This window comes from Onychomys torridus, chromosome 19 (genome assembly GCF_903995425.1).
Source record: "Onychomys torridus chromosome 19, mOncTor1.1, whole genome shotgun sequence".
NCBI classification, from domain to species: Eukaryota; Metazoa; Chordata; class Mammalia; order Rodentia; family Cricetidae; genus Onychomys; species Onychomys torridus.
In genome coordinates this window covers 41752638-41776334 of record NC_050461.1, presented here as the reverse complement: position 1 = coordinate 41776334, position 23697 = coordinate 41752638, and the positions used below count along the sequence as shown (strand labels likewise).

Sequence of the window (23697 nt, the reverse complement as noted above, 5' to 3'; positions counted from 1 at the left end):
AGGAAATTCTTGGTGGGGATTCGGCCCTACAGGCATCTACAGCAGAGCCTCCTTCACTGCTAGTTCTGTGAGCTGGCTCTCTTCCTCACGTTGTCAGTCAAGCCACGGACCATGCCATGTCTTAGCTGTGCTGTCTTCTCTCACACGATGGCTAGGAGCAGACAGGCAGAAGCCATACCCTACGCTTCTTTTGTACACCAAAGGACAGTGGTTTTTTTCATAATTGTAGGTTATTAATCAGTGCTGAACTGTAAAAGGAGTGTATCAGCTTCTGGTTGATATTAAGAAATAAAAGCAAGAGAAGAGGAAGGGGAGGGGGAGGGGAGAGGGGGAAGGAAAAAGCAGGGAGATGAAGGGAAAAAGCAGGGAAAGGGAAAAGGGAAGGAGCGAAGGAAAAAGAGGGAACACAGGGTAAGAGGTGCCATCTCTGTTAAAGGCGCGCATTATTTTGGATTCATCATAAACACATTTTCCTCTCAATCTAAACTGTGCTTCTCATTGTCAAGAAAGTTTGCAAGCCACTGCTATGGAACCCTAGACCAGTGTTAGGAAATGACAACAGCAAACAAATAGCATTATGTTCCTTGGGTGATTTTTGAGATATCTGCTCACTCCTGGTTCACTGGAAGGAAGAGTTAGATGGAAGATTTTAGGTCACTTGCTGTCCCCAATCTCCATGGAAGCTTTCTGTATGCAGGCTCATGTGTATCACAAGATTTTTCTTTTTAAATTAAAATATTCCAAGCTGAGATTTCAGCACAAAAGAAGAAGAAATTCTACAGTCAGATGGGAAAACACATTTTTGTATTGGTGAAGATTACATTTGTACACATGAACAGGGATTTCTAAGCCAATAAACACTGAATTAACTGTGGCAGTGAAGAATTAATTGAAGGTGGTTATCTTAACAGTTACCATGGCCAGACCCAGGCTTCTGGGAGGTGCCATGTAGAGGCCCAGGACTCCACATCCCTACCTGCTCCAGAAGCTGTCTGAGGCGGTGCAGCTGAGACTCCAGCTGTTTATTGTGATCTTCCAAAATCTGCATCCTCGCTTCCAGGCGCCCTTTGTGCTGCCGAAGGAGTTTAGCTTCCGCAATAAGTTCTGAGTCCTCGGATGTGTGATGAGGAGATACGGCAGACTCTGGAGGTGAGCCCACAGGGAGACCCCTTCTCAGGTGCTGCTCCTTCAGCTGCTCGTATTCCACCTGCAGATTCCTAATACAGAAAAGGAAAAGCAAAACAAAGCAACAGAATTATTATAAGGTCTATCCTCTTCTCTCCCAAACTGTCTAGGAACTCCAAATTTAACTTGTACTTCTTAACTTCCTCCTATGGAGAAACATTTACTAACAGGAAGGAGGAGGAGGAAGAAAATGGGTTTCAAGAAAGAGCCCCCCAGGCTCCCTGAACAAAACTCAGCTCAGCTGCAGCAGGCTCCACTTCCATCCTAGCCAGCTAATACCCTCCCAAACCTCAACCTCATTGTGATGTCTTTGACACAGCTCTAAAAAGAGGGCAGAGAGGGGCTGTTGGCCTTCCCAGGAAGGAAAGTATTTTCTCTTGCTGGGTCTAGCACACCTTTGTTCTTCCTCCAAGTCAGCAATGATCCGCTCCAGTTCCCCGCGCTCTTCCCTCTCCACGGACTTCAAGATCTGAGCTGGACTCTGTGGCTGGCTCACGGGAGACTCCCCGCCCAGTGTCTGGCAGTACTGCTGGATGAGGGCATGCTCGTCCTCCCTAGCAAGACAAAGAAGATAGACAGCGGCTCACATCTGGGTGGTGAGGTCTCTGAGCACACAAGAAGTAACAATAATGATGCTGGGACTGGTAGCTGGACCAGGCTGCCTTGGAACTCTGTGTCTCTGTGATATTCCTATGAAAAGTCAGGCTGGCTGGGCAGTGGTGGCACACACATTTAATCTGACACGCAGGAGGCAGAGGCAGGTGGATCGCTGTGACTTGAGGCCAGCCTGATCTATAGAGTGAGCTCCAGGACAGGCTCCAAACTACAAAGAGAAACCCTATCTCAAAAAAAAAAAAAAAAAACAAAAAAAACAAAAAAGAACAAAAAAGAAAACGCAGGTTGGATATTCAGGGCTTGTGTATGATGAACTCAACATTTCAAAACATGAGTGTCATAATCTGTGATTCTCACAATCCCCAAAGAGTCAATCCACTCTACAGAGAAGATAAAATAAGACACAGAAGTTCCTATAAATAAGAATAGTAAGTTCCTATAAATAACTGGGTGTTTCCCACCTTATGGCCATAGGATGCATGCAGCCCAGAATTAGCTTGGGATGTGTTCCAACATATTTGCAGATAACAACATAATGTTACAATGTCCAAAGGTTGGACATGCCTAGAAGCAGTTAATATAGAAGTTTAAGATGTTATAGGCAAACATATCACTCAATGACTACCAAAACAGTAGATTAACAGAACACTGAGCCAAAAACAACTGATCTTTAGATTTGGTTGTGACCAATTTTGTCATGTTTGATAATCCAAAGGATTTTTAACTTACATTTTTATTTAACTAACAGCATAGATGCAGTTGTATACATTTATAAAAATAGCAACAGATATTTTATCTGGTACAATCACAAATAATTTTTAGGACCACTATTCCTCACTAAATCATTAATTGCATTTAATTCAGTGAGGTTCCTCATTTAATGATCTGTTACTTAAGTAGACACATCAGCAGTAGGGTAGATGGATGAAGGAGACAAAGCCAAGTCTGTCAGGACTATCTTTTCTATCTTTTCCAGGCAGATCTAGTTGGATGTCCTCAAGAAGGTGTGACTGCCACATCTCCTGGCTCATGAGATTATAGAGCCCTCTAGCACACTGGATCTGGCCCATTTCCATAGTTGTTGACCAGCAGAGGAGATAAGGGATTAGGCCTCAGGAAAGTAAGATGTAAGTGATATGGCCACCAGAGTTTAAAATGGAACTGTCCTGTGGCTGAACCTTCATTGTAAGCTGTGTGGCCACAGGGAAATCTCAGCATCCTTGTCTGTTGTCCTGGACCACAGCATGTCCTAAAACAGCCAAGGAGAACCTTGCAGTCCTGGACCTTTCACTGTTTCTCCTGGGCCTTGAGATTGCTTGGCTTCTGCTCTCGTACAGATAAGTATCTCATACCGGCTACTGGGCAAACATTCTGATTCTTGTGCATGACACAAAATCCATCCTTGGCGTCTCATACCTTTGCTCAGGTATCTGAAATTGCATCTATAACTTCTTGGATATGGTGTGCTCCGGCACAAAGATCAGAGACACAATGAAGCCAAAGAGAAAACTGGGTGTTAGGCTTGCCTAAGGACCTGAACAGAGCTCCAGTGACTCACTGATAACTTACTGGGCCTCCTTCCTGCATGTAGTTTCCCTTTCTCTTCCCCGACCCACCAGAGAGAGACTGACTGTACACTATCACTGTATATACCCATACATGTTAATGTGTGTATACATACATATGTGTATTAAAAATAAAAGCCATAGACTTTGGCTAAGCCTAAGTGTCTAACTTGACCCCCCTCTTCCTATTCAATGCCTTTGACCAGGGGTGTTGATGGGCTATTTACAACACAGGTAGAATGAACAAATAAAGCAGGTAGATAGTATAAGAGGTAGAGTTGGCTATGGCATCATCTTTTCACTGTTATTAGTAAATGCGAGGTCTCTCGGGGAACAAAAGGAGCCCTTATAAAATCTCCTGGAGAACAGAAAAATGGGTATACTATCCCTGCAGAGCTGACAGAACTGCTAGGCTAGCCACACAGAGAAATCAAACAGAAATCTGGCAGGGAGGGCCAGCAAGATGACGCAGCAGGGAAAGCAGTTGCTCTAAGCCAGATGACCTGAGTTTGATCTCCAGGACCCAGCAGATGGAAGGAGAGAACTTACTCCCATAAGTTGTCCTCTGACTTTCAAAACACACACACACACACACACACACACACACACACACACACACACAGAGGGAGAGAGGGAAGGAGGAAGGGAGGGAGGGAGGGAAGGAGGGAGGGAGAGGGAGGTAATAAATATTTTTTAAAGCTGGGCACTGGGAAATCCCTTGAAATTCTATTTGGGAAGCATTTTGTTGTCAACGTTTATGTAAGTTTTCCTCTTTTTTGAACTGGATAGGGTACAGCTCTTTGTTATAATTATCATGGCTCCTAACAGTACATTGTTTGTTATAGTGTGTGGAAGAGAATTAAAGCCATCTCTACAAAAATTTTTAAAAGAATAGAAATAATTCATTTGTAGCCTATAATTTGGACCTTAAATGTTTTTCATAGATTATTAGTCGTAAAGGTTAAATTCAAAAAATAGATACATTCTAGTCTTTAATTGTGTATAATAAAAACCAAAAGCACCCTCATTATGTAGATGCTACATCATGCACCAGATTAGGCTCATTAAATATCAATAGTATGCACCATGCTGAAATAGAAAGTATTTTAAAATGTAGGCCTGCACCAAGAAGTATCGTTAAATGGAGTGTAATTATACTGTGTTTTTTGCACATAGTAAATACTATCTACATTACAAAATCAGTACCTATCACATGATAAAAGAACTGTGATTATCTTGATAGCCTTTTAAAACCAATGGTCTTTTCCGGGTTTCATTCTTAGAAGCAGTAATTCCAATGTAAACTATGGCCACACTCCCACTTCGATCCACCCAATGGCAGAAAGTAGATGGAGTGAGAACCTGGCAAAGGCCTCAGGAACTGTGGCCTAAGGGTCCCTAGGGCTATCCTGAGTCCTGTCCCTTATGTTGTTTATGATCAACCTTTCTTACATTTATATGACCAGCTCTTCCTATAAAGGTGCTTAGTAGCCTTAAAATCAATGCCTCGATAAATCATCCAGAGTCAGGCTTTAGGAAAACTAATGAGTGCTTGAGACTGGATGTATGTGGGGACTAAAGTTGGGAAACTGGTACGTATTCCAGGCTAAGAAATTAGCATCCTATGACACGAGAGAGTGCAATAAACAATGAAAGATTTCATGGAGGGGAATGCTTGGGGAGAGGACAGGGAATTATTTCCACGATCAAATTTGAGGGATCAAAGCCACCTCAAACTACAGGCATGCTGGATGTTGCTGGAGGTACAACAAACAAACAAACAAACAAACAAAAGAAGAAAGCATTGACCATGGCCTTTCCTAGATCTGTGGTGGAAGGGTTTTCACCGCGACTGTTAGCTCATCGTTCCATACCAAGCGTGAAGAAGACACACAGCTGCACGTCACCTGACTAAGCATAAACCTGGGCAGAGAGGATAGTAAAATTAGGTAAGGTGGTGCCACATGCCTGTCATCACTGTCCTCAAGAATACGTCACAGGGTGAGGTAGAAAATTGGGCATTTGAGGCCAGCATGTGCTACATAGTAAAATCCTGTCAAGAAAGGAAGGAAGGAAGGAAGGAAGGAAGGAAGGAAGGAAGGAAGGAAGAGGGGAGAGGAGGGGAGGGGAGGGGAGGGGAGGGGGAGGAGAGGGGAAGGGAGGGGAAGGGAGGGGAAGGGAGGGGAAGGGAAGGGAAGGGAAGGGAAGGGAAGGGAAGGGAAGGGAAGGGAAGAGAAGAGAAGGGAAGAGAAGAGAAGAGAAGAGAAGAGAAGAGAAGAGAAGAGAAGGAAAAGAAAAGAAAAGAAAAGAAAAGAAAAGGAAAGAAAAGAAAAGAAAAGAAAAGAAAAGAAAAGAAAAGAAAAGAAGCAAACAATAAAAAACAAAACCAAAATAACAGGGATAGTGGGTTCTGAGCCCTGTCTCTTAATATTTTAATTTAATTGTAATTGCACATACATGTGAGGACATACCAATTTGAGTAGGGCTCTACCAAATAGCCTACAAATAACTGCCTCTCACAAGTGGCTCCATCGTTTTACTGTATGTTTGTACTCTAGGAATAAAATAAACATCTGTTGAATGAATCATCACATCAAATGGCAGCATATTAAATCTGTTCAGCTGCTAATCATCCAGTTATCTTCTCTGTTCTGAAACATTAGTGATAAAATTTAAAATAGTGTTTATTTTAATTTGAAGACAGTGTATATTCAATTTGAACATTGCCTGTACTCTGTTCACATACAAAAATAAACATGTTAAAGAAGTTAGACTTTTATCTTAACTAATTTCTTGCATTTAATTCCCCACTACTTTCAACACTGGTAAGAATTAGGCTGATTTAAAAGTTACTTAAGATACTTAATTACTTTAGGTGAAATGCCTGCTAGTAGGTTACATATGAAGGAACAGAGCAAACGCTTTGTTATCTTGAGCTGGAAATGGTTTCTGGTTCATAACACCTGAATAATGATGCTTAAGTCATGACTATATGATTAAGTGCCAAGATGCCGAACTTTGATGTTTAAAATTGAAAAATTTCACAAGACCATCCATGTATAAGTTTAATGACAAATGGGCCATAAAACACACATGAGGGAGACATCTTTATCAGTTTGCTAAGCAGTGGTACTCAACATATGGGTCACAACCCCTTTGAGGGTCTAATGACCTTTTCACAGGGGTCACCTAAGAGCATCTGCTTACCAGACATTTACATTACTATTTATAACACTAGCAAAATTACAGTTATAAAATAGCAACAAAACTAATTTTATGTTGGGGGGTCACCACAACATGAGGAACTGTATTAAAGGGTCACAGCATTAGGAAGGTTGAAAACCACTGGCTTAAGTTATTCTACTTGGCTTTCTCCAGTCTTTGCTAGTGAAAACCATGTAGGCATTATGTTCTAGATATTCTCTGTTCCTCCTAAGCCTCTTTGTCTGGTCAAACCATACTGAGCTCACAAGTAATATCAACTCGAAACTACAGAAGCCTCTTATACATCATCTCATAAGTAATGTGAAAAACAAGGTCAAAACAAGTTCCAAAGAAAGAAGATCTATTATAGTGGATCATCAGAGAGAAAGCAATTGCCAAGAGCATTCCACAACCAAGCTGAAGCCTCACAGTGAGGAAGCCAGACATAAAATATCCAGCTTTTAAGCTATTTTAAAAAGATATTCTAAAGTCAATGAGGCTTTTCTCGCTTCCTAATAAAATAAAATATTTGCAAGGGAGTTACTTTCAATTGAACTGCAGGTCTAAGCATGTGTGGATAGCATTGCTAAGAGAACAGAGGCTATGGAGAAAATGTTAGTGAGCAGAAAAAAGAGGGGTTGCAAAAGTGTGCCGATTCTATGGAAGTGTATTTTAAAATTATCACTCAATGGCAATATTATGAGCTGCAGAGATAACTCATTTGGCAAAGTGATAGGCATGGAATCATGAGGACTTGAGTTCGAATCCCCAGCACTGGTATAAAATCTAGGTGTGGGAGCACATATCTGCAACACTAAGGCTGATAGGAATCAAGGGGCCTGGAGGTGGGGAGTAGAGAAAGACAAGATTCCTAGAGCTTATTGGCTGGCCAACCTAGCCAAATAAATGAGATCCATTTTCACTGAGAGAGACTGTCTCAAAAAGGTCAAGTGGAGAACAATTGAGAAAGACACCTGATGTTGATGCCTGGCCTCCACACACATGTGCAAACACATGCACCTATATACATATGTAGACACACCCACAGAAATACAAACATATAACGCACATCCACAAAAGTGCATATCAATATTATTTTATTATAAAGCAATCTGATTGTTCTAGAGCAGGTGAGCTGATTCATTGACATAAACAAATAAGTAAATAAACATATTTCATTTACACTAAGATGACTTAAAAGCAAAAATATGCACAGACATTTGGAAACACACATCGATTTTGATTGGGATCCCAACTCCGAGGCCATGGTTCATGAAGATTATTTCTGAGACCATAACACAGGGAGGTAATGTTAGTCAGCTAAGAATGTCCCACATTCCAGAACCAGGTTCCTCTTGCCTTCAATGACTCACCACCAATGTTCCTGTCATCATTAATGTGACATGTTCCCACTATGATGTATTTTCCCTATATGTATGCTCCATACCCCCCTATAAAGCCCGCCATCACAACCTGGTCACCTCTGTTTTTCCATCCTGTTCAGAGGCAGACTTTTGTGTGCCCTGCCCTCCCCCCACAGACCTCCCCAGTAAATCTTTTGCATGAGGTGTTGTGATTTTTGTAGCCTGCCTTGGCCCTAATCGCCAAGATACTCTTTCAAAGCAAAACCCTTTCAGGCAGCCTCCTGGGAAGATTCAATTCAGGATGCACTTACACGCTTCCTGTGGTAGAGCTGCTGTCTGTCAGGAAAGATCCATTTGTCCTTTCCATCTGGGCCAGTCTGAAAATACAAACACAAGGGACTAAAATCATGTGGCCACAACTGGTGTGGTCATCCATTATTTTTAAATCTTCATGAATTCTGTAAACAGAAAAGGCTCCAGATATCACACAGAGGTTGAATGGAAAACATCTCTCCTGGTGAGGGGCCATTTGCTTACCACTCTCATAGGGTCTGTAGGCTATTATCTTACACTACAGTGTACAGTCTTCTAATGGAGCTCCCAGGCCCTCTAGCTGGTCCCCACTGGAGTAAAATATCCTTCACACACAAATCTAAGTATGTTTCTCTCAGGTCTGAAAAGTCACCATGACTTTTCTCCATCTACAATGTGAGCTAACTCTTGGGCCACTGGCTCTGTGCTACTAGCCCTCTAGCCCAAGGTTTTGGCATCCCATGGTCTCTCAACTCCTTTCCCTCCTGTGGATCAGTAAAGAAGCCACAGTCTTTTCACAGCATGTTCTCTACCAGCCCAAGAGTGCCTTTCTCCAAAAATTTGACTTAGTCTCAATTCAGCTCAAATGTTACCATTTGTTTTAATGGGTCTTAAACTAGAGATTTTGGACACAGCTGGCTTCCAGGATCACCCATGGTTGGTATTAAGCAATTTCCTGAAAGCTCTGCACACTTTTTGCATTGTTTGGGGATTTAAAGACAAACCCTAACAATCAGGCATTAACATAAGTTTAATTACATATTGCAATTCATATGTGCATGGTCTCTGGAGAGGAGCTCCAATCACTACTTTCATCCACTGAAACTAGGTTATATTATCTGGATCCCTGCCTGCTCCATGTTTGCGGTCTCAGCAGCTCTGTAATTGCAGCCTATTGAAATCTACTCTTCATAGAATACATAGCAGGTGTTTGGTAACGTGTAAATCACACCATGGAAAGATAAAGGCCCAGGTTCCGCATGTAATAGAACCATGACTTCTGCGAATGCACTCCCACAGCAAGGTCTGTCAGGAGCATTGAACAACTACACAAGCAGAAATACTCGGGGTGGGGGTGTGGGGGTCAGAGCAGGGGATGCCTATCGGTCTCTTACCGCGTGGCGTATTGCTCGATTCTTGAGTGGGTGTCATCATGAAACAGCTGAGGGGAGTGTGAGGGGCTGCGAAGAGAAAAGAAAGGCAAGGGCTTCACTCTCAGTCTGGACAGACAGACAGACGTTACCAGGTAGAAGGTTAGTTAAGTAATGAATTTGTCATGCAAACAAACCACCGGTGGCGTCACCCAGGAGGGAAGAACAGTAGCGTGTGGACCCATGCTAATGCAGTGCGCCTGATCAGAACTCCCCTCCTGTGCATGGGGGCTGTGAATACTCACTCATAGTGCTCTGGCCACATACTGATGAGTGTGACAGGACTGCAGAGAGGGGGAGAGAGACAAAAGTCACAGAACCGACATTTAGAGCGCTTTCAGACCAAAGCGGAAGGAGTGGGGTTCCCAGTCATCTTCCACTCACGTTCGGCTACCTCGATGTTCACCACCGCCGCGGAAATCAAGAGCCACTTTGCCAGCTCTTACGACATATGTATTTCAAGACAGTCATCACATTTTAGAACAGTCAGACTGAGAAGATCAGTAGACTGTGCCAAAAATCGCCCCAAATTATAGGCTGTCCAAAGACAATGTTCTAGAAATTATATTTTTGTTTTTCTTGGAGGAGAAACTTGATCAGAAAGGTGAATATATTACCTACTTATTAAACTATCAATATCAGAATGGAAGCAAAAAAGAATTTTCTTTATCCAGAAATACAAAAGTTCAAGTCATGTATACACCAAGTTTCTCAACTTGAGATACACTGAGAAGAGTGAAGCCTTCCTGCCTTTGCATATCCTACTCAGAGTCCAATCATCAGCACACTGAGAGCGACTTCTCTAAGAGCGGGCAGGCTTCCATCTAGTATGGTGTTACCTAGACATTTACTCTAGGAAACTAGATTGGCAAATGTATTCTGCTTGAACCTGGACTTTGGTCTGAGGCTGGCTTATGTAGTGCCACCTGCAACATGTGGGAAGCCCTACTCTCTCAGACCCCCTGGGAGCCCCCAAATACCAATGAAATGCCATCGAAACAGTGCATTCCAATTAAAAGGTAGTTTAAACTCTAACTTTTGAGGGAAGGTAATGATGAATTACCCAATGAATGCAGAAAGAAAATTAGTACTCTGCTTAATTATGTAACATGTCTGAAAAAGCTAATGCTGATTCAAGCAAAATCCTTCTAGACTTCCTTTTCTATTATATGTGCAAACTTGAGACATGGTTAATGATCTCATTATCTCCTGCTGTGAAGCATAAGATGATGTGTGCAGGGCAGAGGTTAAAGAGATGGAAGGTCATCTTCTTGGGGGAAGCTAAATCTCCTTAGACCTACTTTCAAAAAAGAGCATTCAACCTGTATGTCTGTCAAAACACCTGTTCTGTAGTTAGAGTTAACTGTGTATGTTTAAAGTAGGAAGTAGAAGCAGGGACAATGGAGCAACAGTATTATCCCCCGTCTTTAGCACATCAGTACTACTCAGTATCCCCAAATAGGGATACTAAATGTTAGGAGACAGACAGATTTACAGCACCCTTCCTAAAACAGTAACTGTTTAGGAGATCATCTCTGAAATTGAAGTGTAGGACAACATTTGATATAAGCTTTCAATAGAAGATCAATGCCTACTGGGGTGTGTGTGTGTGTGTGTATGTGTGTGTGTGTGTGTGTGTGTGTGTGTGTGTGTGTGTGTGTGTGTTTAAGAGGCCTTGGCAAAGCTTCGCAGAATGGCTTGACTGATTCTCTGGAAGGTAATTGTTGGCCCAGAAGTGATTTGTGAACTAAGAACGGCGGGAGCAGAAACCTGGGCTGAAGGGTTTCTTAAAAGACAAACATGTTTTAATGGACAGTATCACAGAACAGAAACAGAGGTACAAACTCGAGCTAGGTTTCTTTTCCTTCAGAGGATTTTGGTTGGGAGGGAAAAATCGTGACAGATGCTCACAATTTAGTTCTCTAGGAAGAAAGAATGGCAAAGTACTTCACACCTAGGACCTATGGTTAAGGAGGGTTGAGCTCGCTCGACAAGACTGCTGGTCTAACACGCATGAGGTCCTGAATGCCACCCCAGCCCCCAAATGTAGGTAAGTAAATCATACATAAAACAATGGCAACACCGGTCTGTGAGTTGCCACTGACTTAATAATGGAGCTTCTTGTTTTTCAATGTAGCTGCTGAGCAGGGGGTTTCATACAATATTTGAAGAATTAGACTCTAAAATGTAGATATTGAGTCTATGAAATCCAACCATACACTTTAAAGAACTTGGTGGCCCTTTTAATGACTCGAATTCCCATCAGTCTCCTCATACTTCTTGTCTTTTGTCTCTTTAATCCATTTGCCTGCAAGCTGGTAACTGGTCCTACCAGTTAGATTATGCCTGCTGCTTTAAGACCCCAGACCTGGCAACCCCTCTGGTTTGTCCCCTGGGACAGTGAACTGACAAGCCCCCTGTGGCTCTGGTTGGTTCTTGTCTCCTCCAATGTAATGTAGAAGTATAAACAAATAGACTTCCTAATCTCACTCATGTGGAGCTATGGCCAAGACCCCCAACTTCTCTCTCTCTCTGGATTGTACACTTCCTGCCCCTACCATGCTGTCAACAATGGCTATCTTTACCTCTTCTACCTTTTACCTTCAGGTGACTTTCTTTTCAAGACTTATTTTTATTTGTCTGTGTATATGCCACTGTGTCTACATCATGTAGGTACACGCCATATGTGTATGGGTACCTCTGGAGGTTAGGAGAGGGCATTGGACTCCCTGGAGCTGGAGATACAGTTTGAGACCCATCTGACATCATTTCTGGGATTGAACTCAGGTCCTTGGAAGAGCAGCTAGTGCTGTTAACCACTGAGAAATCTCCCTAGCCCCCAAGACAACTTTCTTTGTGCTTCTATAATGCTCGCCTACAATATGATGATGTATTGTCTCTAATAACACCCCTACCACCTCAAGACATGACCATGGCTCCTGTGGTAGTGAAGGCCCCTCACTCCTAACAAGGTTCACTTTAGGAAGGGTAATTTTATGTTATCACCTTTCCTGAACCACTGACTACTTTTTCCTCTTTTAGCATTACCTATGAACTCTCAAAGTCCTCCAGTACTCTCAGAATAAACTCTGTAGAAGTTGGATAAAATTGACCCATTATTATCTGGCTTTTTTTCTCTCTCTCTCTTTCACTCTTTGTTCTTGATACTAGTTTCCTGAAAGAGCTGTAACCCAGGCTTTTGAAAATGACTCATTTGGCCAGTCAGTCTTTTCCTCCACCTCTGTACACTCCAAGTTCTCAGCACATGACTCAGGCTGGGCTTAGGGTAGCTGTCCATCCCTCCTCAACATCCATCTCCACGACTGTATCTGCTGTGAGTGGATTCTTGCCACAGTAAAATTTTCAGAGCGATAGAATACACTATGGGCACTTTACCCAACATCAGAGCTCTTTATCTTTAGGGAAACTAACGAAATTCTCAAGCCAAGAATAATCCCCCAGAACTCTCAGACTACTTTTGCCACTATTTTCGCTTACTTGCTAACTTTCTTATGAATACTATGCTCTTGAACTCATTTATTTCCATTTTGAAAATTCTTGCACACAGATTTGTAAGATGAACTGAATAAGCCTTAGCATGGACATGCTTGCCCCTCTCAGTAACCAGTGTTTCTTCCTGTAAAGTCCCGTCACGCATGCCTGTATAGCTAATTACCGGTTGGAAGATAACCCACTACATTTTGCAAAGATGAAAGAGAAATAAGCCAAGGGAAATTCTAACCAGCTCCATAAATAGCTTCAACACCTTCACCACTTCAGTGGTTTTTCTCCAATGTTCTCCTCCCACAAGTAGGAGAATAAATGAAATCAAACATTTTTTTTTAAACTACCCACTCACACAAATTGTTCTACTGGAAGATTAAGTGACCTTGTCGCAGAAAAATGAACTACAGCATATCCACAGAGCTCTATGTAGGATTTAAAGAAGAAAACCTGCCCACACTATCTAGTCACTCATAAATCTTGTTCAAAAGGGATCTTGTGATGTCCAATTTAAATCAGATGCCCCTTCCTTTTTTCTTGTATCCCTCTTGGAAAAATGGTGGAAATTTTATGTTCAGCGTGGTGATGCATTTTCAGCATAGTATGTCAAAATCAGAGAATATAATTATTTTTCAAGTTTTTCTGATAATTTTCACTTAAACAAAAACACTTTGGGAGCCATGGAGATGGCTCAGTCAGTAAAATATGTCCCCTGCAAGCATGAAGGACCTCAATTCAATCCCTAGAACCTAGACAGAAGCTGGATACCTATAATCCCAGTGTTTAGGAGGCAGAAACTGGAGGAGCCCTGGCACTTGCTGGCCAGCTTGCCTAGCTCAGTCAGCAAGCTCCAGATTTAGAGACAGACCCTGTCTCAAAGAATAATATGGCAGCTACTGAGGAAGACGACCCATGTCAACCTCTTGCCTCTACACATACAATAAATGCACGTATGTGCACACACATGCATATACACAAATTGAATCTTGTGATTATTTTGACTTTGAAGGAATATGGTGATATTTTGCTTGTGTGCCAACAAATCAAGCTTGCCTGCAGATCAGAGTGCAGAGCTAGCCACTAGTTAACCAGAGAGGCGAGGCAGTGATGGCACACACTTTTAATCCCAACACTTGGGATCTCATGCCTTTGATCCCAGTACTTGGGAGGCACACACCTTTAATCCCAGCACTAGAGAGGAGGAAACAGGGAGTGATATGGCTAAGAAGAGAGAGGAATATAAGGTGGGCGGAGACAGGAGCTCACCCTCCTTTTTAGCTGAGAAGTTGGTGAGGTAAGAAACAGCTCCTTTGTCTCTCTGATCTTTCAGCATTTACCCCAATATTTGGCTATGGGATTTTATTATTAAGACCAATTATTAGAATTCACACTATAATGGGCAAACTATTAAAAATGCTTAAAAGGAGTATGGAACACCCTTCTATCTATGGCTCATGTGAAGGATGAATATAAATGGCAACGATTCATTGAAAGAGTGCAAGGCAACATTGCTCAGTACAAATCTATCATATTCCCTCCTAAATCCCAAGACCATGTGACAGCATATCTACAATATTGTGTACCACAAGTAGCTACTGCAAAGGTTAATTAGATGTGATCTGAATAGAAGTAAAATCTTATCAAGTGTTCAGCAAGTCAAACAGTATTGGATACTAAAAGAAGAATTCTTTGGGTTTTTGTTTTTTGTTTTTGAAGACAGGGTTTCTCTATGTAGCTTTTACGTCTCTCCTGAAACTCGCTTTGTAGACCAGGCTGGACTTGAACTCACAAAGATCCATCTGTCTCTGCCTCCCAAGTGCTGGGATTAAAGGCGTGCGCCACCACCACCCTGTAGGAAGAATTCTTAATGCACAATCTTTGAAGACAAAAGCATATTCATAAAAGACCAGAAGATAAACATTTCTTGTAAATATATTTAAATAGCTTTCTTAAATAAAATAAATTTAATAAAACTTGTTTTAACATGTGTGGAAACAATTAGAAAAGCTTATATTTTTGTGGGTGCTATATGTACTTATTTGAGTGTGTGCACATGTGCATACATACATACATGTGGAGGCCAGAGGTAAACACTAGGCATTTTTCTTAGTCACTCTTCACCACACATTTTAGGTATGCAGGGTTTTGCAAGCACATTCATGCACATGGCTGCAGTTGAAACATTGGTGTAGATATTTTAGAAAGCGATTCATCTACTTTGATCTCAATAGATAACTGCCCAGTGACTTAAAATGCCCATGCATGTCTTCCGGCTCATTTTAAAGCCTTTCTCCTTCTCATTCCAGGCTCTAGATTCTTTTGTTTTCTGTCTCAGCTTTATGATCCCATTATGATTTTGCTGTCTCATAACTTCTGTGAAGATGCTTATTAACTCAAAACGCAGATTTTAAGCAATTTTGTCTATTTCATACAATGAATAAAGCTGTTGCATTTTGCCACTTTCATCTCTAAGAAGACCAAAAAGAAACAGAAAATGAGATTTCAGGAAAGATGTGTATTTGAAGTACAAGATGAAGTATTACTGATAATTTATATTAAAAAGATGTAAAATAGGGTTGGGACTATAACTCAAAGGTAGAACACTTGTCTGACATGTGGGAGGCTCAGGCTTCCATCCCTGGACCACAAAACAATAATAAAAGATATTATAACAAAAAGATTGAAACCTCTAAAAGGGAAAAAAGAAAGGGAAATAAATGAAAGAGCAAATGATACCCCAATCTGAATTAGATATTTCTTTAAAAAATTAAAAAAAAAAAAAAAAAAAAGAGTTGCAAGTTCAGAAAAACAGGCTGTGACAGTGTTAAAGGAAATTTTAAAAAAAACAAGGAATACAAATGAACTGTTGTTGGAGAACGAATTTACCTGTTTCGAAATATAACATTTCACCAGGACACGCATCTCTTGGGTACTATGGAATTTCTTTTGTGTTGTTAGCATAGAGAGATAGGAGTGTTCACAGACTGAATGCTAGAATGGAACTTACGTCTCTAAGTTGTCCCCTTCCAGCACGGTCTGGACAGGCAGGTAGCCAAGCCGGGGGTGTTTGGCAAAGTATTTCTTGGACCTGAACTTGTTCTTCAGCACCTTCGTGAAGTCTCGCACATCTTCCCCAGATGTTGTCTAGGAGGTTGAAAGATTTACAGCTCTCATGAAAACATCAAGGGCTCTAACAACATCTACAACAAAGTCTGAGCAGATGTAAGTTGAATGCTATCAATTGCCAACAATTTTGGCCAATTTATAAATTTTTGAAATGCACAGTATCATGAAAATAAATGGCAATTGGGACTCTCATGAAAAATATATTCAGTGATAATTCCATAATTTTTTTTAAAAAATTGTGTTTAAAAGTAAACCATTATTGCCGGGCAGTGGCGGCACATGCCTTTAATCCCAGCACTTGGGATGCAGAGGCAGGTGGATCTCTGTGAGTTCGAGGCCAGCCTGGTTTCCAAAGCAAGTTCTAGGAAAGGCACAAAGCTACACAGAGAAACCCTGTCTCAAACAAAAAACAAAAAACAAACAAAATAAAGTAAACCATTATTATTTGTCCAATACTTTGAAACTTGATCCCAAAACTAAAGTTTTGGAAAGTTTACTGGTAGGTTCCTGTCAGTAAACCAATTTCCTTCTACTAGGGTAAGGATGGTATTCAAGATTCAACACTTCTAATTAGGCTTAAGAAGCCAAGGTTAGTACTTAGCCCATGCTGGCTCTCCACAAGCTACACATTCTAGTTGGGAGAAAGTTCAAATAATAACAAAGAAAGGGCCTTGGCAGGGGACATGGAAGTGCATGCCCGATATCATAACACATATAAGAAAGAGACAAGAGGATCTGTAGTTCAAGGCCAATCTACCTGGGGCTACCTGGGGAGGCCGTAAATAAACATCAAAGGAGCTGAGCATGAAAACAAAGGATTCAAATGAACCAACCCTTGTAACCAGGCTTGATGGTGCATGCCCATAATCCCAGGATTTGGGAGATGAAGCAGGAGGATTAGGAATTCTAGGCTAGCCTGAGCTACATGAGGCTAGCCTGGGCTACATGAGACCCTTTCTGAAAAAAAGTGAAGGGGATAAAAGAGAGAGAGAGAGAAAGAGAAGAGAGGGAAAGAAAGCACAGAGCCTCCTCCAGACTTTATTAGGAAAAGAAACTATAAGTTTCTTTCCTTTCTCAACCACATAGATATACTATTATTTTACCTGAATTAAAATGTAATGGTGATATACAGTGTTTCTATTTCCTTAAGGACTTCAAAATAATTGAGGTTTTAGTTTGTTGTTTGTTTGTTTTGTTGAGGCAGGGTCTCATTATGTCGCCCTGGATAGGCTACAACTTGCTCTGTAAACCAGGTTGGCCTCTGCCTCTTGAGTGCTAGGACTAAGGCCATATACCACCATGCCTGGCAGGATTAGTTTCTATAAACATTTACAAGAGAGATGCTTAAACTCCTCAAACCCCACTCTCTTATCTTATTCCATAAACTATCCTGTAGGCCTAATTTTATACGATCAGCAACTCTAGTGTTCATATTCAACCAAGATATCAGCTTTAGCCCTGAAGGTGCATTTATATATTCATATTATTAACAGAGAGCTGAATCAATACTTGGGTCCTATATCAGATGGTTTGCTTCCAAATATATAACTGAATAGACTTCATTCCCCCTCTTTATACAGAGACAGAGAAGTTTTCTATAAATCACAAACAGAGCGATGAATATGTGTATGTACTATTTTTTTTTCTTTCTGAGACAGGGTTTCTCTGTGTAGCTTTGCGCCTTTCCTGGATCTCACTCTGTAGACCAGGCTGGCCTTGAACTCACAGAGATCTGCCTGGTTCTCTGAGTCCCACTCTATGTCTTTTCTTTAATGGCAAGTGGCCCAGCATCATACAGACTTGTTTATGAACTGAAACTCTTTATTTTATGGTACTAGATATTGAACTTAGTGTCTCACTCAGGCTAGGGAAGTGTTCTACCCCTGAGATATATACATATCTTTTTAATATGTGTCCTCTGTAAAATTTTATTTTGAGACAGATTCTTACAAAGTTGTCCAGACTGCCCTTAAACTCTCTCTATGGTCCAGGGGGGCCTTAAACTTAAAATCCTCCCTAATAGTCCAGAGAAGCTGGGGTGTAGGCTTGCATTATCAAGCTAGGCATGGAACATTGAAAAAAGAAAAATTTACACAAACAAGTTGTAATTTATCTCATACACACACACACACATCTGTATATATGTATACTGCTTTCTATTTTGTAGTTGCTTTTTTATACATAAATACTTTGCTTTTATTAAACAATTAGAGAGATGTTTTTAATCTACTCTGGGCTTGCAAAGCAGAAAGAAGTATGCATGAGCTGCAGATCCGAATCTGTACCAGGCAGAAAGGAGAAACAACAGAATAAAGTTGAATCCATTTTTGAGTCCAGAGGTTTTTAACTTGTAGCCCTGAGCTGGGTGGGTGAGAGAAAGGTCAGGTGAGGAAGGCTCCAAAGCCCCCTACCTCCCACCTCTGGGCAGTGTACAGCATACAACTCACTGGTTGTGAGTACACTCCTATGTGAACAACCACACCACTGTCTACTTACATACATCATGACTCCGTCACTCTTCAAAGGTACATATGCCTACTATTCATGCCCAAACACTGGCACATCTTAATCTATTTTCTGAGTCTATAAGCTTATTTATCCTGGGTGTTTCCTAAATGGAGCTTTACATAGCGTGTCTGCTGTAGTTTCTATGTTGTTTCAGCTTATCTATTCTGGGTTCTTATGTGGACTCATGTTTGAGGGAAAAGTGACAGACCACTCCAAGGCACAAGTCCAACCCCACATTACACACGTGGCAGTCAAATATACCAACTATATCCAGAACCTAGAAAACTATAATAAAACTAAAAAAACAACAACAACAACAACAAAAAAAAAAAACCCACTTCTCTATTCTGTCCCCACTACAAAACAAAACAAAACAAACAAACAATAAACCACTAAACACCTGCTCACTTCCCCAAAAGTTAAGGCATGAAGTTAAATTGTTTCTAACAATGCATGTGTATTATAAAGTACGTATTCACACTGAAACAGCATGTTCTGGTTTCTACAATAATTTTTATATTGAGGGAAGATAGGTGCCATCCAAAGTTGTAATCCAAGGCTGTTATTCACTGGCTCCATAAACATCATCCCTACACTAAAGGAAATATGAAACATGAGTCTTCTCATAGTGGCTAGGGACAGCATTCAGGATAATAGAGCATAATTCTGCAGTTGGAATAGAGCCAGGGAAATGAATTAAGCCCAATAGTTTGCACAAAAATGGTAAAGATATTTACATATGCTTGGTCTAATTAGCCACCTAATAACAGTACCTAGTAGCTCATAATTTTATAGTGCTAATGCAATGCTTTGGCAAAAAGAAGTCTACCACCTAGTCTAAAAGATGTTCTCTAACTCACCTCACCCTTCACATTAGATTCAGTGCTTTGTTCTTTAAAAGCAGACAACTGTTGCTGTTATGGTGGGAAGACGGAATAGAAAGGAACTTACTGGAAATTACTGTACAGTGAGTCAACCTGTTAAATGCCACACTCATTTCTTGGAACAGTTATTTTATTGAAAATAGATTCTTTCCCCACATAATATATCCTGATTACAGTTTCCCCTCCCTCTACCTCTCCCAGTTCCTCCCCACCTCCTGTCCTATCCATATTCACTCCCTTTCTCTCTCTCATTAGAAAAGAGCAGGCTTCTAAAAGATACTATAAAATATGACAAAGTGAAATATAATTAGATAAAACAAAAACTATCACATTGAAGTTGGACAGGATAAGTGCCTCGATGGTAGAACTCGGCTCAACCATCTGATAGCTTGGAAGAATCTACAGATCCCAAATACCTTTGCTTCCTTCTCATTCCCCATGTGGTGACAATCTTGTAGGTTCTGTGGCTAGTGGTGGCCTGTCACCATACAGTTTTGTTTGAGGGCTTTACTGGTACAGGATTTTATTGCGAACATTGTCTATGTGGATTTCTGTTTTTACTGATTAATTGCCCTGTTTCTTTTTATCTAACTAATAAATGAGAGGAAATGACAAGCAGAAAGAGATTGAGATAGCCTGAAGCCGTGGAGCCACTATCTCCCTCCAAGTTCCCCAGACTGATAACTCACAATCTTGGAAGAACTCACACTCTCGTGAGAGTGGACCTCCAAATTAGTTTTTCTTCTTCTAAAGCTAATTATGGTGAGCCATGGTGAAATAGTTAGAATTGAATAAAAACACAAGTAGGCATGTGAATACTCAAGAAACACTCCATTATCCTGAAGTAAAGTAGCAGTAAGAGGATAAAAATTCACCTGAGTAATACTAATAGCTATCTCTCCACTTGGTCTCCATCATCATAAATGAATGAATAAAATATTGGTAAGTATTTTCCCAATTATAAAACCTAATGTAGAACCAATCTCCTCAAGCACACTTCTATCAAAACCCTAAGGTATTGAAAACAGACAACTTCATTCCTTGGTCCTGTTTTACCAATGGCAATAACAACAATAAAAGTCAGGAGTATTTAATGTATATACTTATATATACTACATACACTATAGTATACTAATATGTAGTATACTTACATACACTATATTAAGATTTATATTATTTTTATTTTATATAAATGGATGTCTTGCTTGCATGTATATCTGTGCTTCACAGACCAGAAGAGGCCATCAGATCCTCTAGAACTGGAGTTACAATTTGTTTTTTTCTGTTTGTTTGTTTGTTTGTTTGTTTGTTTTGCCAGAGCTGAGGACTGAACCCAGGGCCTTGCACTTGCTAGGCAAGCACTCTACCACTGAGCTAAATCCCCAAATGCAGAGTTACAATTTGTTAGCAGTCATGTGAGTGCTGAGAATCAAATTCAAGTCCTCTGGAAGAGCAGCCAGTGCTCTTAGCCACTGAGACGTCTCCCCAGCCCCCATCAGGAGTATTTTAAATTTTTTTCCAATTACTCTTTAATTGAGAGCAAATATAGTCACTTCAGGTGAAGTATGCTTTGAAATTATCTTTGGCTTCAATTGTGTATCTATATATTAATTCTTGTGAATGAATCCCTACATCTCTGTTCTATATTTTAAACTGCATATCCTTAGCTTAAATGCTGACCCCACACACACTCTTGTACTTCAAACACATTGATGGATAACTGAAAGGCATTTCCTTGTCATTAATGTGACTCACAAACAAAAAGCAAGGCCAAGGTGCAGAAGAATCTAGAATTCAGAGATACTAAGCCCTGTGCTATTTGTTATGAAGTGACTGCTTGAATAAATTGCTTTTCTACTTCAGCTGAAGAACTATCCACTACTAACACCAAAAATTCGCAAGGCACCTCATAGAAAGAGACTGTTTACGATGATGCCAAAAATCCCCAGGGACAAAACAAAACTGCTAATTTCAGAACAATTAAACCAAATAACAAAAAGAACTGAAAAGAGGCCAAATTACATTTAATTTTAATTTCCCAGTGATTTTCTTGATCAGCTGAAATAACGGTATTACATATGGCCATAACAATTACTTCCAGCATTAGATTTCTAACTTTTAAATTCAAATATTAATAAGTTATACAGAGTGAAACACAGAAGTGTAATGACGTAAATCAAGGTTATATACAAATGCACAGTCGTCTCACACATAGGTAAATAATGAAATGTTGCCATGAGGACCATGGACAAATGCTGGAGTCATTGATGCAAAGCACACTCATTAGCAAGGTTCCCTGCTTAAAGACAGAGCTGAGGGTTGTATGCAAACTTCTAAGTGGCCCATTTCATTATCATAGGACTTTGAAACACTGGCAGGGAATTTTCATTTTTAATGACAAAACTAACCCTGGGTTTTTACTCAGTTTTCACTGATTTCAACAAGTTAAAATTCAGACACATTTGGATTCTACAGCTTGGTTGAAATAGGTAAGAGAAACTCAGAGCCTTTTGGGTCTTAATGGAAAAACAGGAAACTAAAAATTAAGTAACATTGACAGAATCACCAAGAACAAGCATGGTCATAGGCCACCGATGTGAAGTAGAGCTTCTTGGAGCCTTAAGAGCTAATGACACAATCTAAATGCACTGGACTTGCTGGGAAATCACCATCAGGAAGATAAGAGCTAAAAAAAAAAAAAAAAAAAAAAAAAACACTTTGGGATGCTGAAGTCAGAGAAACAGCAATAATGCTGTGATTTTAGCATATTGGCCAATATCCCAAAGTGCATCTGAAGGAGCAGGGCTGCCAACACAAACCATGCCAACCTAACAAGGATGGAATCAGCATTTCAGCATTTTCTTACAGTTGATTTTCGCAGCCTTCCCAACGCACCGATGCTGGCAGGATGGAGGAGACAAACCAACTTGTGCCAGCGTGTCCCTTTTTATCCTTACATTTTACTTTTGCCAATACAATTCAAAAGGAACAAATTCAGCCTTAACTTTTTAAAAATCTGTTTTGTTTTTCCATATAATATTTCGATTCTATCAGTTTCGGAACACACAGAAAGTACAAACCTGGGGTTATTTCTACATCTCTAAATACATAGCAAGAAGAATAGTATTGTAGACAAGAGGCCAAAAACAAAAGAAAAAAGCCCTACATTTTAACAACCAGGCCACAGTGACTTGAACCTGACTCCAAAGAAGAAAACATTTGGAGACCGATCCCTAATGGACCAGTATGGCCTCTACTCAAATGCCCACCCCCAAGAAAGGCAATGTACGCTGTAAAATTTACTTTTAGTTAAGACTATGAGATGAGCCCCTCATAAACGGCCCAAGATCAACCAAAGTCTTCTCAGCTTATCTGTACTCTATAAGAACTCATCTGCAGCCCCCAGACAATATATTTCAATAAATTCTGTCTGTTTCTGTTCTTGGTAAATTCTTTTTTGCCTGTCCATACTTTTTGTCTTCCACACTGTACTTAGCATGACAAATATGCTGACCTTTGTTTTAAAAATAACATTCAATTTTGACTATAGTACCTTGGAAGTCTGCATCATTTTGTTTGGTTGCCAATAGAACTTGATGAAGTTGCTAATGTGATCGCGTAACATTGCTATAACTGAACTTTTTATGTGAACGAATACCACACACAATCTAGGTATTTGGAAATAGCTGTGTTGTCAACTTTGAAAAGAAAGTTATCTCCGTTTACTTACTATGTTGATTTGATATCATACAGAAATTAATGTTTAAATTAATGCAGGTCTATAAATGTTTGCTGTTGTTTCTATTTGTGAGGAGTCGCATGCTACATTAAATATATAAGGCCTTACCCACATAGGTTTGACTAAACAAAGTATTTCCTAAGTAATGAAAATATGACTACACACTTGCTTAAAAACTATACTAACAATCTGTTTTAAGTGATACTAGTTTAGTAAGCTGCTTTCTACAGGGATACTTCCCCCATTCTTCCTATTTTTTTTTTTAACCAAAAATCTCAGTGAAAAATACCAGTGTCAACCGGTTCTGTCTAATGACCTTCAACTGAGCAAGAAAATTTACAGTTGACGAAAACCCAACATTTCGAAGCTGGAAGTAGCCAACACCTCTGTCCTTTCAGATAACTTGTTTTTGTTTTTTACAGATTGTCTAGTTTCTTCATCTTGAGCTAACATGCCTCTCAAATACCTTGCCATCCCAGCCAGCCCTTCATATCCTGACATCTGTATTTAACAACACCGCACACTCTCAATTTCTCCTCT

The 23697-nt window shown here is 40.3% G+C and overlaps 1 protein-coding gene across 5 annotated transcripts in view; it reads right to left on the bottom strand.

The window, feature by feature from the left end:
• Utrn (utrophin) overlaps window positions 1–23697 on the bottom strand; it is a 495948-nt gene that overhangs the window by 14607 nt on the left and 457644 nt on the right. For all 5 annotated transcript variants that reach the window (XM_036169031.1, XM_036169034.1, XM_036169032.1 and 2 more), the window contains 6 exons: window positions 15908–16044; window positions 9642–9680; window positions 9361–9426; window positions 8245–8310; window positions 1581–1739; window positions 977–1217 (listed from right to left, as the gene is read on the bottom strand). In XM_036169031.1, coding sequence (XP_036024924.1) covers window positions 977–1217; window positions 1581–1739; window positions 8245–8310; window positions 9361–9426; window positions 9642–9680; window positions 15908–16044 — 708 coding nt within the window. The remainder of the gene's footprint in view (window positions 1–976; window positions 1218–1580; window positions 1740–8244; window positions 8311–9360; window positions 9427–9641; window positions 9681–15907; window positions 16045–23697) is intronic.